Raw genomic sequence first — 14,519 nt, 5'->3', positions numbered from 1 at the left:
CCAAATTAGTTTTCCTCTAAGATTTATAAAGTTTGTTCATGGAAACTTAGAAAGCAGGCAAACTTTTTAACGAAAGAACAAATGTAACAGAATCTGCGTTAACGAATGAGTATGTAATAATTTATATTAATAACATATTTAAAGTACTAAGAACAGCGTTAGCCAAGTATAGCACTGTACAAGGTAATTGAATATTTTGTACATAGTACAATTGAAGGCTTTGAGTTCAATGTTATTACCATATAAGAGTACAATTGTAATGTTTCATAATTTAAAACTGAGTCATATAAAATATAATATATAAAAAAGTAAAACATTAAAAATCGCCCTAATCTTAATGATTAGATTGTCTAATATTAAAATATAAATATAATTTTTTATAAAAGAAATTCATGTATGAAATCTTGTAACAGGATAAAACATTATAAAAGTACTTAAAACTTAACACAACCCTGATTTCTAAGTCCTGTATTCTGTTATTAAACATAGTAAATAAAAGTGCTTAATACAGAGTTCTTTGTAGCGTTCTTACACAATAAATTGGATTTCCTTACTTTGTGAGTTGGTACTTTGTATGAGATATTATTTATAAGGTACTCACTGTATAATTTATTTTCTAGAATGGATTTTAAAAATCTTAACGCCTGTTGTTCTCTTCTTTGTGATAAAAGGTCTAAATGAAAGACCTCTAATAATGTCTCGTAGTCGCAATAGTATTGGTACAAATGTAAATGGAAATATATATATATATATATATATATATATATATATATATATATATATATATATATATATATATATATATATATATATATTAAAAACCTTTTTGGATTCTTTCTATTTCATCATTATTTGATCAGTTAATGTTTAAACAAATCGCACTTAACGAATTGAAGTTTAGGTCTGATAAGAGTTTCATATGGATTTATATACGTGGTGTGATTCTTGAAATTCGACCAGTTTCTAAATAAATTGCCTGTTGCGATATTTGCATATTAGATAACGTCATTCACAATGGAGATTGAACGTGAGTCGATGGATCAAAAGTTACTCCAAGGTCTCTGACATACACTACCTTTTCTATAGGTTTACTATTTATGCTATATTTTGTTACCAGGTACTAAAATTTCTTTGTGTATGTTACATGTTTGCATTTGCTGCTATTTATACTCAAACTGTTATCACAAGCCTATTTATAAAATACTATCTAATGCCCTTTGAATGCATGTTTTGTCATTAACATAATAATAATAATAATAATAATAATAATAATAATAATAATAATAATAATAATAATAATAATAATAATAATAATAATAATCATCATCATCATCATCATCATCATCATCATCATCATCGTCATCATCATCATCATCATAGGAAACATGAATAGGATTATTTTATTTTCAATGATTTTTAACGTTGATTTTTATGTAAAGAACTATTAAAAGAAAATTAAGGATGTGAATAGAGATCTCTACACAATAACTAATAATAATGTAATATTTCATTACACTTACCGTAAATATTTCCTTTCTATCTCCAGAATTTTCTAGAACAACATCAATCACACTTCTTTTCAACAATCCCCCAGAAATCTCTAACACAGACACAAAACTACCGTTACCACTTGGGTGCTGCAAGAAGGGTCTTGTCATTGCGGACGTAAGACCTCTTTGACCAAGAATATGATAGTTATTGAGACTTCTATCACTAAGCACACTGTTCACTAGTCCATCCATAACGTCACATTTCTCTCTGACTTGTTGTAGCCTCTGCAGTACGTATTGGTTAACTTCATAACTGTCTTGGGAGGATAACGAAAATAAAACATTTCTCACTAACTCTTTGGTTGGATTTGACTGTAAAAGAATGTCAATTGCTAGTGTCCGTGCACTAGAATCGTACTTTCTGCCTATTTGGAAATACACTTTTTCCATTAATTTTAGTACATTCCCATCCCAATACTCTGAAGGGTATGATCGAAGAGCTTTCATCGCCATTACAGACACCTTCTTGCTGCCCGTTTGGACATATTTCAACAACAACGGAACCGTTTCTTTTAGGCCGAGATTTTTAAAACTTCTCAAATATCTTAACTTACAATCTTCCTCCGTACAGGCTTGAAGTCTATTGATAACCGATGATTTCACTGATTCAAGTATCTGAAATAAACAAATGTTTAACAATGATTAGCCCAATTAAACAATGTGTAAAAATTAATCTATTTCATTCATTGTATATACGAGAATAGATCTAAAAGTAAAGCCTCTCGTTATAATTTTGTTTCTATTACAACTACTGAACTATATATGCCTGATATTATAGAGGTAACCTTACTCTACTAATGTAATCTTTCCTACTTCCGATTGACTGATTAGAACCATAGATCTAAAGTTAAAAGAAGAGTGGTCATTGAATTTTTGACAAAAGAAGGTTGTTCATAACCGCTTGCAAACTGTTTATGGGGACTCTGTAATGGACGTCAGCAATGTGTGGCATTGGCTGAAGAAGTTCAGAAACAGAGAAACAGAGAATTGCAGATAAATCGAGAAGAGGCCGGCCGACAACATCAGTCTCAGATACAAATCGAAATGTGTGCTGATTAATTGATTCGATAAGACAAGCGTGCTACTGCTCAGAATTTTGCTGATGCATTGAAAATCTTGCCCAAGGAATAATTGCTGACTTGGGATATCACAAAGTTACAGATTCAATGTCTCAGATGAAGTTAAAAGAGTTTTCAAATCATGGGTCAAGAAGCAAACGCCCGAATTTCTCCAAAACGGTTTTGATGCCTGGGTTCAACGATGACGTACCGGTAAATGTGTTCAAACTCATGAAGGGTACGTTGAACGGTAGTTTTCTGGAGAGGACAATTCAGGCTATGATCTGTAATATTTTTGCTGTTATATGTTCCTTGATACATTTTTTATGCAACAAATGGCATCGCTTTCTGATTCACCGTTGTACATTGCACCAGGTTTTGGCTCGTTAATGAAAGTAACATGCATATACCTATCTGGCTGTAACGTATACTAATATTCATTCCACCTAACTTGATAGGCGTTCAAAACAAACTTTTTTCTGATTACACTCTTCCTCGAGATCTAATAAACGTAATTGTTGATGTTTCTCTTATCATTAACCCTGTACGTGGTGGTTTAGAATGTACGTAAACATGTATAAAGAATTAGTTATATCTGTTATAATAACACTACACATGTTTAAACATTTTATTACGTTAACCTGTATTAGTGAGATAAGTACCATGTCTTTTAGTATAATTGTAAATTTAATCGGAGACTATTGTGAGATGACGTTTGAATGTCTAGCGAAGTCAGGATTGGAAATTTCAAGGGTACTTACTGCATTTATACGATAATTTCATATTAATATGTAAATCCAAAAGCAAATATAATCTGTATGTGACAGGACACGCTGCCCCATCAGCATTTGTGTACCCGTTGTTTTCGCAAGTTTTGCGTTTCGCTCACTTCGAGCAGTGTGACTGAGCGCTCCGCTCAGTAACCTTCTGAACTCCACCAATGTCTAAACTTCACTGGCAACACTGTCAACACATGATCAGGAAGCAGCAGGTTGAATCGAGAGCAAGAGGAGCAGGTTGCAGGTTGACAGAAGAGGAGAAATGCAGTGTGATAAGAACAAGTGGGAAAGTATAAAGAAAAGAATAAGATAAAATTGCAACTATGAAGAAGTATTTGTAGGTGAATTAATAGAACAAGAAGTGTTTAAGAACTTGTTTTGTTTTGTGTTAACCTATCAGTCAAGGTAAGAAACTAACAAGTAAGCCATATTCGTGAAGAAGCCAGCCACTGCAAGTAAACATCGCATGTCACGTACTAATGTCAACGAAAAGAATTAAAACAAGTGGTATTTGTATACAGTATACAACACACTAAAGCATGCTTTGCACTCGTAACCTTATAGAATTCTTTTGATATTACCGTAATAACATATGCGCATATAAAAAGTAAAACTGCAATATTGATACATTATTTATGTAAGCCGATATAATAATATTCATTTCAAATACCTCACTCATAATCTAATCTATTTTATTGGATACTGCATATCAGTGCTACAAAAAGTAAATATAAAGTTTCTTGCGCCAGTCTATATTAGTAGAAGTTAATAATTTGTAGACACTCTAAAGGATCAGTAAATATAGAACGTCGTGCATATAATGAGCGCACAATATGAACGCATTCCTTTGTATTGAATTCTTTTAGTCTTAAGCTTAAGTTTGAAACATATGTCCACAAAAAGCGCTTGAAAGAAAATCAATCTATATTTGATATAGGCCTATATAATAGCGGAATATTACTTCAAATTATAGCTATAAAAATATCTAACAACCACAATAGTGATATAACATCGTTAAATAACTGCATTATTTCTGAAAACTGTGCTAACTAACGTATTTGTCTGTGAAGAATGTTTGAAATATCAGTAATAAGTTGAATTCAATTTAAATAAAAGTTCGCCAGTCGCGACTATCAAGTGTCAATCAGTTAGTCACTTTACATTCAAATTAGTATTTCACTAGTGAATCATCTGTTCAGGCAAAGACAGAACTGAAGGTAGAAACAAATATACCAAGCGGCAAGTATAATATAACAATTTAGTGCATCTGTAAAAAGGAAATAATTAAAATAATAAATATAAAAATAAATAAGAAATCAAGCTTCTCTAAAACAATTCTTTCTGGAATTATGAAATAACATAATTTGCTACTGTCGTCTGGACTTTCCTTTATTCTAAAAAGACTAAATAGTAGAGAAACCTTCTTGCATGTATTATTATTATTTTTGTTGTATATGGTATTTTGTATGTTTCCTTGTTTGATATATCTTGTTTCTTTTAATTACTTGTCAATCTCAGTGTTATGTTGAACGGTATCAATAATTAAAGTGAGTGACGTTACCGAGTCATTATTGAAGCTACTATTTACGTTAAAAGATTGTTCATTTGTGGTGAGCATTATCTGTTGTGTATATGAATACTATTTTGTGATAGAATGTGGTATAAATATAGTAAATAAATACATGTGGTTTTTGATAAGTTTACGCAAGTGTATTCTGAAACTTCTGAGTCTAGATTGCATCATCTCTCTACGTCCACGCTTCGCCTGACAACTTCGTGAATCACAACATTGTGGAGATTTATATTGAAGGCTCGAATGGTAAGTTGTCGATTACGACCCAAGAGTATTGTAGTATTAATATTGGTATTCTTATTTGAGTTCACTATTTCTTGATACACTGTTTTCGGAGCGTGCGCTCCTGCTACCGAGATTCCGGATAACGGGAGGTTATTAAAGATTTGTTTCATATTTTAACCATTAATACCCTCCACCGTTACCGTCACCGTCACATTTTAGATTATGAGACTTAGACGCTTGTGAAGAATAGTGGCAATCAAGAGTGTGAATTTCGTGGACTGCTAGTTGTGTAGTTTACTTCGTCGTAACAAAAAGTGAACATGGGTGGAAATCGGCGTAATCGACAAAGAGACAGTGCAAGTGCAAGTGAATCTGGTGGTGAGGCCATGTCAGACTCAGATAAAGTTGTGTGTTGTGAGGACCCAGCTAGAGATGAGTATCATGTACAATGTTGTCTGTGTGATCGCTGGTATCACCGCGTGTGTAGTCAAATGACAGTGGAAGAATGGAATGCTCAAAATGAACTTGAGGATGATGCACCCGTTGAAGCATTATGGAAGTGCGGACAGTGCAAACCACATACGGTGATGGAGAAGGGAGAACGAAGTCTGTCTTTGGATGCGATGGAGCAGATGCTTATCCGTATGTTTGAGAAGTATAATGAAAAGGGACAATGTGAGTTGAGGTCAAAAATCAAGGAAGATTTTCAGATAGAGATGAAGGTTATTCAGGAGGATTTACGGGATACTAGAGAGCAATTGGAGAACAAGATTGAAGAAGTTAGCAAGAAGTGTGACAGGACGAGCGCCTCGTTAAATCATCAGGTAAATGAATTGTCACGAAAGATGGATAGAACTCAGCAGGAGATTCAAAATTTGAAGAATACTGTCTGCAAACTCGAGGAAGTGGCAATACTAACAGAGAAAACGGCGAGTCAGCAATTTGAAGAAGTAAATAGAAGAATCGATCAGGTATCGAAGAGCTGTGTTACAGGTATGGCACAATGTCAGGACAGGATGCAGGATGAGATTGCAGATGTGAAGGATGAGGTGTTACAGATGACTACCGCACAGATAGAAGATCGGTTGGCCAAAGAAGAGTTAAAAGTCCTGCAGAAGACTGATGAATGTAGAAAGGTGATAGAAGAGGTTTCTGGAAGAATGATTAGAGCCAACGCGGTGATGAATAATCAACTACAAGAGTGTCGCGCGGAAGTGAGTCAGTCGAAGGCTGTCATGTGGCAAAACGCTTCGGAACTGTGGAAAGTACAAGAAAAGTTGGCTTGTCAGGAGGTAGCAATCGCGTCACTTCAACAAAGGATCGAGGAGGAATGGCGAAGACATAGTTCAGGCGTAGAAGAGGAGACAGATGTGAAGCGGCCATACAATCTTGCTCAATCTCCAAGCTTAGATGGAAGGCGCAATAGAAGTGATTCCAGTGGTACCTGCTGTGGAAGAAGTGCCCTCAATAGTACGGCGGCTTCTCGGAGCAAGGAACCTGAGGTGCACCCAAGTTGTCGAAGAAGACGAAGGAGACGGATCAAGACCAGTTCGTCTGATGAGAGCGGGTATTCAGAAGAAGATGGATCGTCCCCGAAGACGGAAAGAAGAAGGAACCGACAAAAAAGACAGCTTCCTTCTAATGGCAACGAGAATGGAAACGCCAGAAGACTAACGAATCGTCGCGGAGCCTATTCGGAAGCAGGTCAGGACTACAGGGGGGAAATGGAAAAGGAAGAAAACGAAGAGGAACTGAAATTGCGATTAACGGATATAAAATCGTTCACGCACTATCCACCAGAGAGAGGTGACTTGTCAGCTCAAGCATTTATCGTACAGTTTGAACGAGAGTGTGCTCTTATGGGTGTGCGACCTAGGCAGGCGCTTAAGGTATTACCGTTCATACTAAGAGACGCAGTGCTATCATGGTATTATTCCAATGTCAACAAATTCCTCACGTATGCCGACTTCAAGCAAATGTTCTTAAGGCACTATCATTCAGAAGATGTAACATGTGCTAAGCTAACGCGCCTTAAGACTGTACCATTCAACCCTAAGGTTGATGGGAGTGTTGAACGTTTTGTTACAAATAGATTCTGTCAGATTAGGGACTTGGATTCCCAGAGCAGTGAAGCCCAGGTTTGTAACACCATCATAACTTTGTTACCAGTTCAGTATCAGAGACAATTGGTTTCATCACGAGGCCAGGAGTTAGCAGAAATTCTTGAAACAGTCCGACGACTTGAACTGATTCACGACACATGGGAAGCAAGACGGAAGACAGGAAGAGATGGCGCTAAAAGATGGGAGGACGGTGAAGAGGTGATTACTCGTAAAGTTAAAGTAGGAGCTATATCGAAGGACCAGGAGGATAACAAGACAGAGCCTGCGAACACAAGAGAAGAATCACCGTACGAAGGACGAGATGGTGTACGAGGACGCGGGAACTATCGACGCGGCAGACGAGGTGCTCGTGCACGTTCTTGGAGAGGAAGAAGACGGCCAGAAAGGAAGTGGTCCACACACGAAGAATATGAAAGAGATGACCCGAGATCCTCCCAAGAGGATATTCAGCACCGTTGGGATCCTCGGGGAAGTCCAGATTCAAAAAACTAAATGAAGTATCCACCTCGCGGGTCGGAGGTAGGTACGACTTGTGTTGTGAGAAGACCCATGAGAAAAGTGTAAGTGAGGATATACCTGAGGAAGTGTATAGTGATGTATATAGTCCTTTATGTGTACGTGAGTTTGAATGTAGGAATGAGATAAATATTTTTCGAGTTAAATTTCAATGCATAGCTGGACAAGAGTGGGAGTATAACACAGATTGTGAGAATATTGACGACGTGAAGACTGACTTTGAACGAGTAAAAGAATGGTCTGGTATCATACGAGTAAGTGTGTTGGATGAAGTTGTGCAAGCACTTGTTGATAGCGGTGCGGAGGTGACGTTGTGTAGTCTAGAGTTGTGGAGAAGGGTTACGAAGATTATATCACATCCGAAATTGAAACCAGCACCCCACGTAGTTCTTGTCGATTATAGTGGAACCAGGAAGAAAATGGTGAAAGGAGAAGTATATCTTCCTGTGACAATTCAGGGAATACAGACGGATGTTCGAGCATTTGTGGTCAACAGGCTCAACCAAGATCTTCTACTGGGTCGTGATTACATGAGCAAGTTTCAAGTTAGAATGAATTTTGGAAATGGCATGGTAACCATTCAAACTGGGAAACAAGAAGTCGTAGTACCCATGGTTCAAGCGAAGGAGGAAGAAAATACATGTAATAATATTATTAATGAGTTGAGTATGGATTACTATCTCCCTGGAAACGTCATAGAAGAAGAATGGAGTGAATGTGAATGCCATCCAGAGGAAGTATGCGGCTCACAGGTATGTGGATGCGATCATGAAGATCTGAAAGAAGTTTTAAATCAGTGGAACAGCATATTGATTCAACAAGAAGATTCGTATAATGAAGCTAGGTCAAGGCAAAGAGAAGATTGCAACCTGAGACGAATTACGCTGGCACAAATAAAGGATCAAGCTCTTGTGGAATCTTTGTATGATCCACTTGTTCAGGAGATTCAATGTTCGGCTTGCTGTCCAAAGAGAGTGGAAGTCATGGAAGTCAGGGAGAAAGCGACTGAAAAGAGTCTGTACGCTACCCTAGAAGAAGTGACAGAAGTGGTGAAGAAAACTCCTATTGCTCCGGAACACAAGGAAATGTTGTTCAATGTGCTGATGAAGAGAAGAAAAGTTTTTGCCCATTTCCCAGGAAAATGTAACAAGTTTAAGTATACAATCCAGGTTACCACTGAAGATCCAATTGTGAAACGACCTTACCCAATTCCACTGTGTTATCGAAATAAGGCGAGGGAGCAGATCCAAAAATGGTTGCGTCAAGGTATTATTGAGCCTGCAGTGTCAAAACATCATCATCCCCTGGTAATAGTCAGAAAGAAGAACTCGGATGAGGTTCGAGTCTGTCTTGATTTGGTCCAACTTAATAAATTCGTATCTTTGACAAATCTGAAGGTCGAACGCCTCGATGATCTCTTTGCAAGATTTAATGGGATGACCTGTGCAACGTCCCTTGACTTGGTGCATTCCTACTGCCAGATCGAGTTAACTGAAGACTGTAGGGATCTTGTAGCATTCTCTTTTGAAGGCCAGATGTACCGGCATTGCAGAGTACCCTTTGGTTACAAGAATGGTGGAGCTTGTTTAATGGCAGCGTTGCAGAGGGTATTGGGAGTTGCTATTCTTGAAAAGATCTTACTGTATATAGATGACATTTTAATTCCAGGGACTGATCCAGTAGCTCATATTGAATTGTTAGACCAAGTATTGTATAAGTTACAGGAAGCAAATATGACAGTCAATTTAAAGAAATGCACATTTATGGTATCTGAGGCAAATTTCTTAGGTTTTGTGGTAACACCGATAGGAATAGCGAAAAATCCAGAGTACGTGGATATAGTTAAATCATTGCCAAGGCCAACAACTATAAAAACATTGCAAAGGACCTTAGGATTTTTTCAGTGGTGCTCCAAGTTTATACATGGTTTTGCTCGTAAGTCAGCACCATTATACCAGCTGCTTAAACAAGGGAAGAAATGGACCTGGTTGCCTGAACATACGAATTGTTTCGAGGAAATAAAACGTGAAATCTGTAAAAATATACTTTTGGTGCATCCAGATATGTCAGAAGACTTTATTATCATAGTCGACGGCTCAGCTATTGGGACTGCTGCTATTTTGACACAAGATTATGAAGACGGGAAATGAGTTATTGGTTTCACTGGACACATACTTAAGCCTTGCGAATCTCGCTATACTATTACCGAGATAGAGATGTTGGGTGTTGTGAAAGCTATAAGAAAATGGCGTAATCTATTAATAGGGCATCATGTGATCGTACAAACTGACCATCAAGCTTTAGTGCATTTTAAGAGCATAAAATATTGGAATACCAGGTTATATAGGTGGTGTATTGAAATGCAAGATGTAGAGTTGGAAATCCAATACATACCTGGAGTAACCAATGTGGCAGCGGATACTTTGTCTCGTATCACCGTATGCCAATCACCTAGAATTGTTACAATTTTCAATTTTCATGTCCTTCCAGGAGATTTAGCAAATATGACCAGTGAGGATTGGAAGCAATACCAACGTGAAGATCCAAGATTAATGAAGTATATTGATGCTCTGGAGCAAGATCAGACCAATGTACCAGAAATAAGTTGGGGTAAATCTGTACGTCTGTATTATAAGATCCAACAAGGTGTGTTGTTAAAACGTGATTTTCATTTGAAAGATAAATGGAGGATAGTTGTACCCAAAAGTTTAGTAAAGAGAGTACTCAGATGTTACCATGATGACAGGGGTCATTTTGGATATGCGAAGACACACACGATGCTTCTAGAAAATTTCGTTTGGGAAGACATGTATACTGATGTCCGTCAATACATCCGCAATTGTGTATTGTGTATGAGACACAAAGCTGATCCTCATCCTCTCTCAAGGAAATTACAGTCAGTCACCGTTTCGAGAGCCCGAGAGTTACTGTCAGTTGATGTGGTAGGGAAGCTTCCAACCAGCAAGTCAAACATGGCATATGTATGCACGTGCATGGATGTGTTTACCAGGCATCTAGTAGCGTACCCAATGAGACGAGCTACAACTGCTGCAATTCTGAGGTGCCTGGATTTGTATTTTATGCATTTAGGCATTCCAGACGCCATTATATGTGACAACGGTCCATGTTTTGTATCTAGTAAGTTCCTAGGGGCAATGGCTAGTAAAGGAGTTAAAGTGTATCACACCACACCATACCATCCTCAAGCAAATCCCGTGGAGAGGATGCATAGAGAAATGAATAGGCTTTGGAGGTTGTATTGTGCTGGACAACATGTGGATTGGAGTAAGCACTTGTGGAATATCGTTATGTTACTGAATTATACTATTGTAGAGAATCTGAACGTTGCTCCAGTCCAAGCACATCTAAACGTGAAGGATGTAACGCCTGTGATGAAACGACTGTTCCAAGAGGAGACTGATGAAGACGGGAATACGTGGGATAACCGGCTACTTATGATTGCACACCGTAAAAAGTCTCAGATGGCGAAGAAGAATCAACGTACCAACGAAAAAATGACATCGGATCGGCATGCTAATGTAGGCGATCTTATATTCCTCAAGGCACATCCCATCAGTGATGCAGCAGCACAGCAGATAAAAAAGATGTTTGATCTGTACTCAGGACCATACTTATGTGTTCGTAAGCCAAGTCTTAAGGTTGTGGAGCTGATTGATCCGAACAATGGAAAATCTATAGGTCACCGATCCGAACATCAGTGTAAATTGTGGAAGCCTACTAAGGAAGAATACTGGAAATGGCGGAAGAAGGCAGAGGAGAATTGTGCCAGTCAACTTTTGAAGGACTTGCCTGATGAATACTGTGAATAGATTGCGGGCTGTACATATTTCAAAATATTGTGTATATATGTATATAAGTGTATGTGTTAGGTTTCATTTGTTTGTGTATTATCTTACTCCTATAAGTATCTGTGGAACTAAGGGAAAGTTAATCTGTGAATGCTTAGTGACGGCGCAGGGATCAACCTATTCGGACGCCATATGTGACAGGACACGCTGCCCCATCAGCATTTGTGTACCCGTTGTTTTCGCAAGTTTTGCGTTTCGCTCACTTCGAGCAGTGTGACTGAGCGCTCCGCTCAGTAACCTTCTGAACTCCACCAATGTCTAAACTTCACTGGCAACACTGTCAACACATGATCAGGAAGCAGCAGGTTGAATCGAGAGCAAGAGGAGCAGGTTGCAGGTTGACAGAAGAGGAGAAATGCAGTGTGATAAGAACAAGTGGGAAAGTATAAAGAAAAGAATAAGATAAAATTGCAACTATGAAGAAGTATTTGTAGGTGAATTAATAGAACAAGAAGTGTTTAAGAACTTGTTTTGTTTTGTGTTAACCTATCAGTCAAGGTAAGAAACTAACAAGTAAGCCATATTCGTGAAGAAGCCAGCCACTGCAAGTAAACATCGCATGTCACGTACTAATGTCAACGAAAAGAATTAAAACAAGTGGTATTTGTATACAGTATACAACACACTAAAGCATGCTTTGCACTCGTAACCTTATAGAATTCTTTTGATATTACCGTAATAACATATGCGCATATAAAAAGTAAAACTGCAATATTGATACATTATTTATGTAAGCCGATATAATAATATTCATTTCAAATACCTCACTCATAATCTAATCTATTTTATTGGATACTGCATATCAGTGCTACAAAAAGTAAATATAAAGTTTCTTGCGCCAGTCTATATTAGTAGAAGTTAATAATTTGTAGACACTCTAAAGGATCAGTAAATATAGAACGTCGTGCATATAATGAGCGCACAATATGAACGCATTCCTTTGTATTGAATTCTTTTAGTCTTAAGCTTAAGTTTGAAACATATGTCCACAAAAAGCGCTTGAAAGAAAATCAATCTATATTTGATATAGGCCTATATAATAGCGGAATATTACTTCAAATTATAGCTATAAAAATATCTAACAACCACAATAGTGATATAACATCGTTAAATAACTGCATTATTTCTGAAAACTGTGCTAACTAACGTATTTGTCTGTGAAGAATGTTTGAAATATCAGTAATAAGTTGAATTCAATTTAAATAAAAGTTCGCCAGTCGCGACTATCAAGTGTCAATCAGTTAGTCACTTTACATTCAAATTAGTATTTCACTAGTGAATCATCTGTTCAGGCAAAGACAGAACTGAAGGTAGAAACAAATATACCAAGCGGCAAGTATAATATAACAATTTAGTGCATCTGTAAAAAGGAAATAATTAAAATAATAAATATAAAAATAAATAAGAAATCAAGCTTCTCTAAAACAATTCTTTCTGGAATTATGAAATAACATAATTTGCTACTGTCGTCTGGACTTTCCTTTATTCTAAAAAGACTAAATAGTAGAGAAACCTTCTTGCATGTATTATTATTATTTTTGTTGTATATGGTATTTTGTATGTTTCCTTGTTTGATATATCTTGTTTCTTTTAATTACTTGTCAATCTCAGTGTTATGTTGAACGGTATCAATAATTAAAGTGAGTGACGTTACCGAGTCATTATTGAAGCTACTATTTACGTTAAAAGATTGTTCATTTGTGGTGAGCATTATCTGTTGTGTATATGAATACTATTTTGTGATAGAATGTGGTATAAATATAGTAAATAAATACATGTGGTTTTTGATAAGTTTACGCAAGTGTATTCTGAAACTTCTGAGTCTAGATTGCATCATCTCTCTACGTCCACGCTTCGCCTGACAACTTCGTGAATCACAACATTGTGGAGATTTATATTGAAGGCTCGAATGGTAAGTTGTCGATTACGACCCAAGAGTATTGTAGTATTAATATTGGTATTCTTATTTGAGTTCACTATTTCTTGATACACTGTTTTCGGAGCGTGCGCTCCTGCTACCGAGATTCCGGATAACGGGAGGTTATTAAAGATTTGTTTCATATTTTAACCATTAATACCCTCCACCGTTACCGTCACCGTCACATGTAATGGCGGAACTTCAAATGCTTAGGAAAACGAAAAAAAAAAAAAAAAAAACAACTCACTTGGCCCTTTAATGAACCGAAGTTTTCATATGAAAGTTCTTTTTCTCAACTCCAAGAAAACAAAACATGAATTCTAGCTTCATTGGCACTAAATAGACAAGAATCTGTGAGTATATTACAATTTGCTCTAAATAAAAATATACTAATAAACACTACAGAATATTTTATAATATATATAAAACACGACACTATGTTTACATAATATTTACATATGCTAAATTCATACAATCATTTGCACACATCAACACTCTATGTATTCGACTATCTAATTGAAACTTGAAACAAAAGTACGAGGGCAACTCAAAAATTATCCGCCATTTTGACATAACTCTTTTTACATTGTTGATACTGATCTCTGTCCTCATTTATTTTATTGTTATTCTGTTGTGTTCATGCTATGAAAGTTCAATTCTAATTCCTCCATTTGTCTTCCTTTTGTTGCAGATAGATCATGGCCGCTCCATTAGAAGTTTGCATATAGAGGAACTACGAACAGTGATCCACTTCCAGACGATATGCCACTTCATTAATAGTCACTCGTTTGTCTAACAGAACCATGTCACGGGTACGTACAATGTTGTCATCATTTGTGGCGGTAGATGCTCGTTACGTTCCTTAAACATGTGCGACTTTTTTTTTTTTTTTTTAATTTTTCAATCCA

The 14,519-nt window shown here is 36.7% G+C and overlaps 1 protein-coding gene across 2 annotated transcripts in view; it reads right to left on the bottom strand.

Moving 5' to 3' along the window:
• Mtp (microsomal triacylglycerol transfer protein) overlaps positions 1-14,519 on the bottom strand; it is a 159,221-nt gene that overhangs the window by 18,728 nt on the left and 125,974 nt on the right. For both annotated transcript variants that reach the window (XM_081760536.1, XM_081760537.1), the window contains one exon: positions 1,521-2,165. In XM_081760536.1, the coding sequence (XP_081616662.1) occupies positions 1,521-2,165 (645 nt within the window). The remainder of the gene's footprint in view (positions 1-1,520; positions 2,166-14,519) is intronic.

Source organism: Thermobia domestica, chromosome 5 (genome assembly GCF_964235325.1).
Source record: "Thermobia domestica chromosome 5, izTheDome1.hap1.1, whole genome shotgun sequence".
NCBI classification, from domain to species: domain Eukaryota; kingdom Metazoa; phylum Arthropoda; class Insecta; order Zygentoma; family Lepismatidae; genus Thermobia; species Thermobia domestica.
This window is presented reverse-complemented; position numbering and strand designations above follow the sequence as displayed.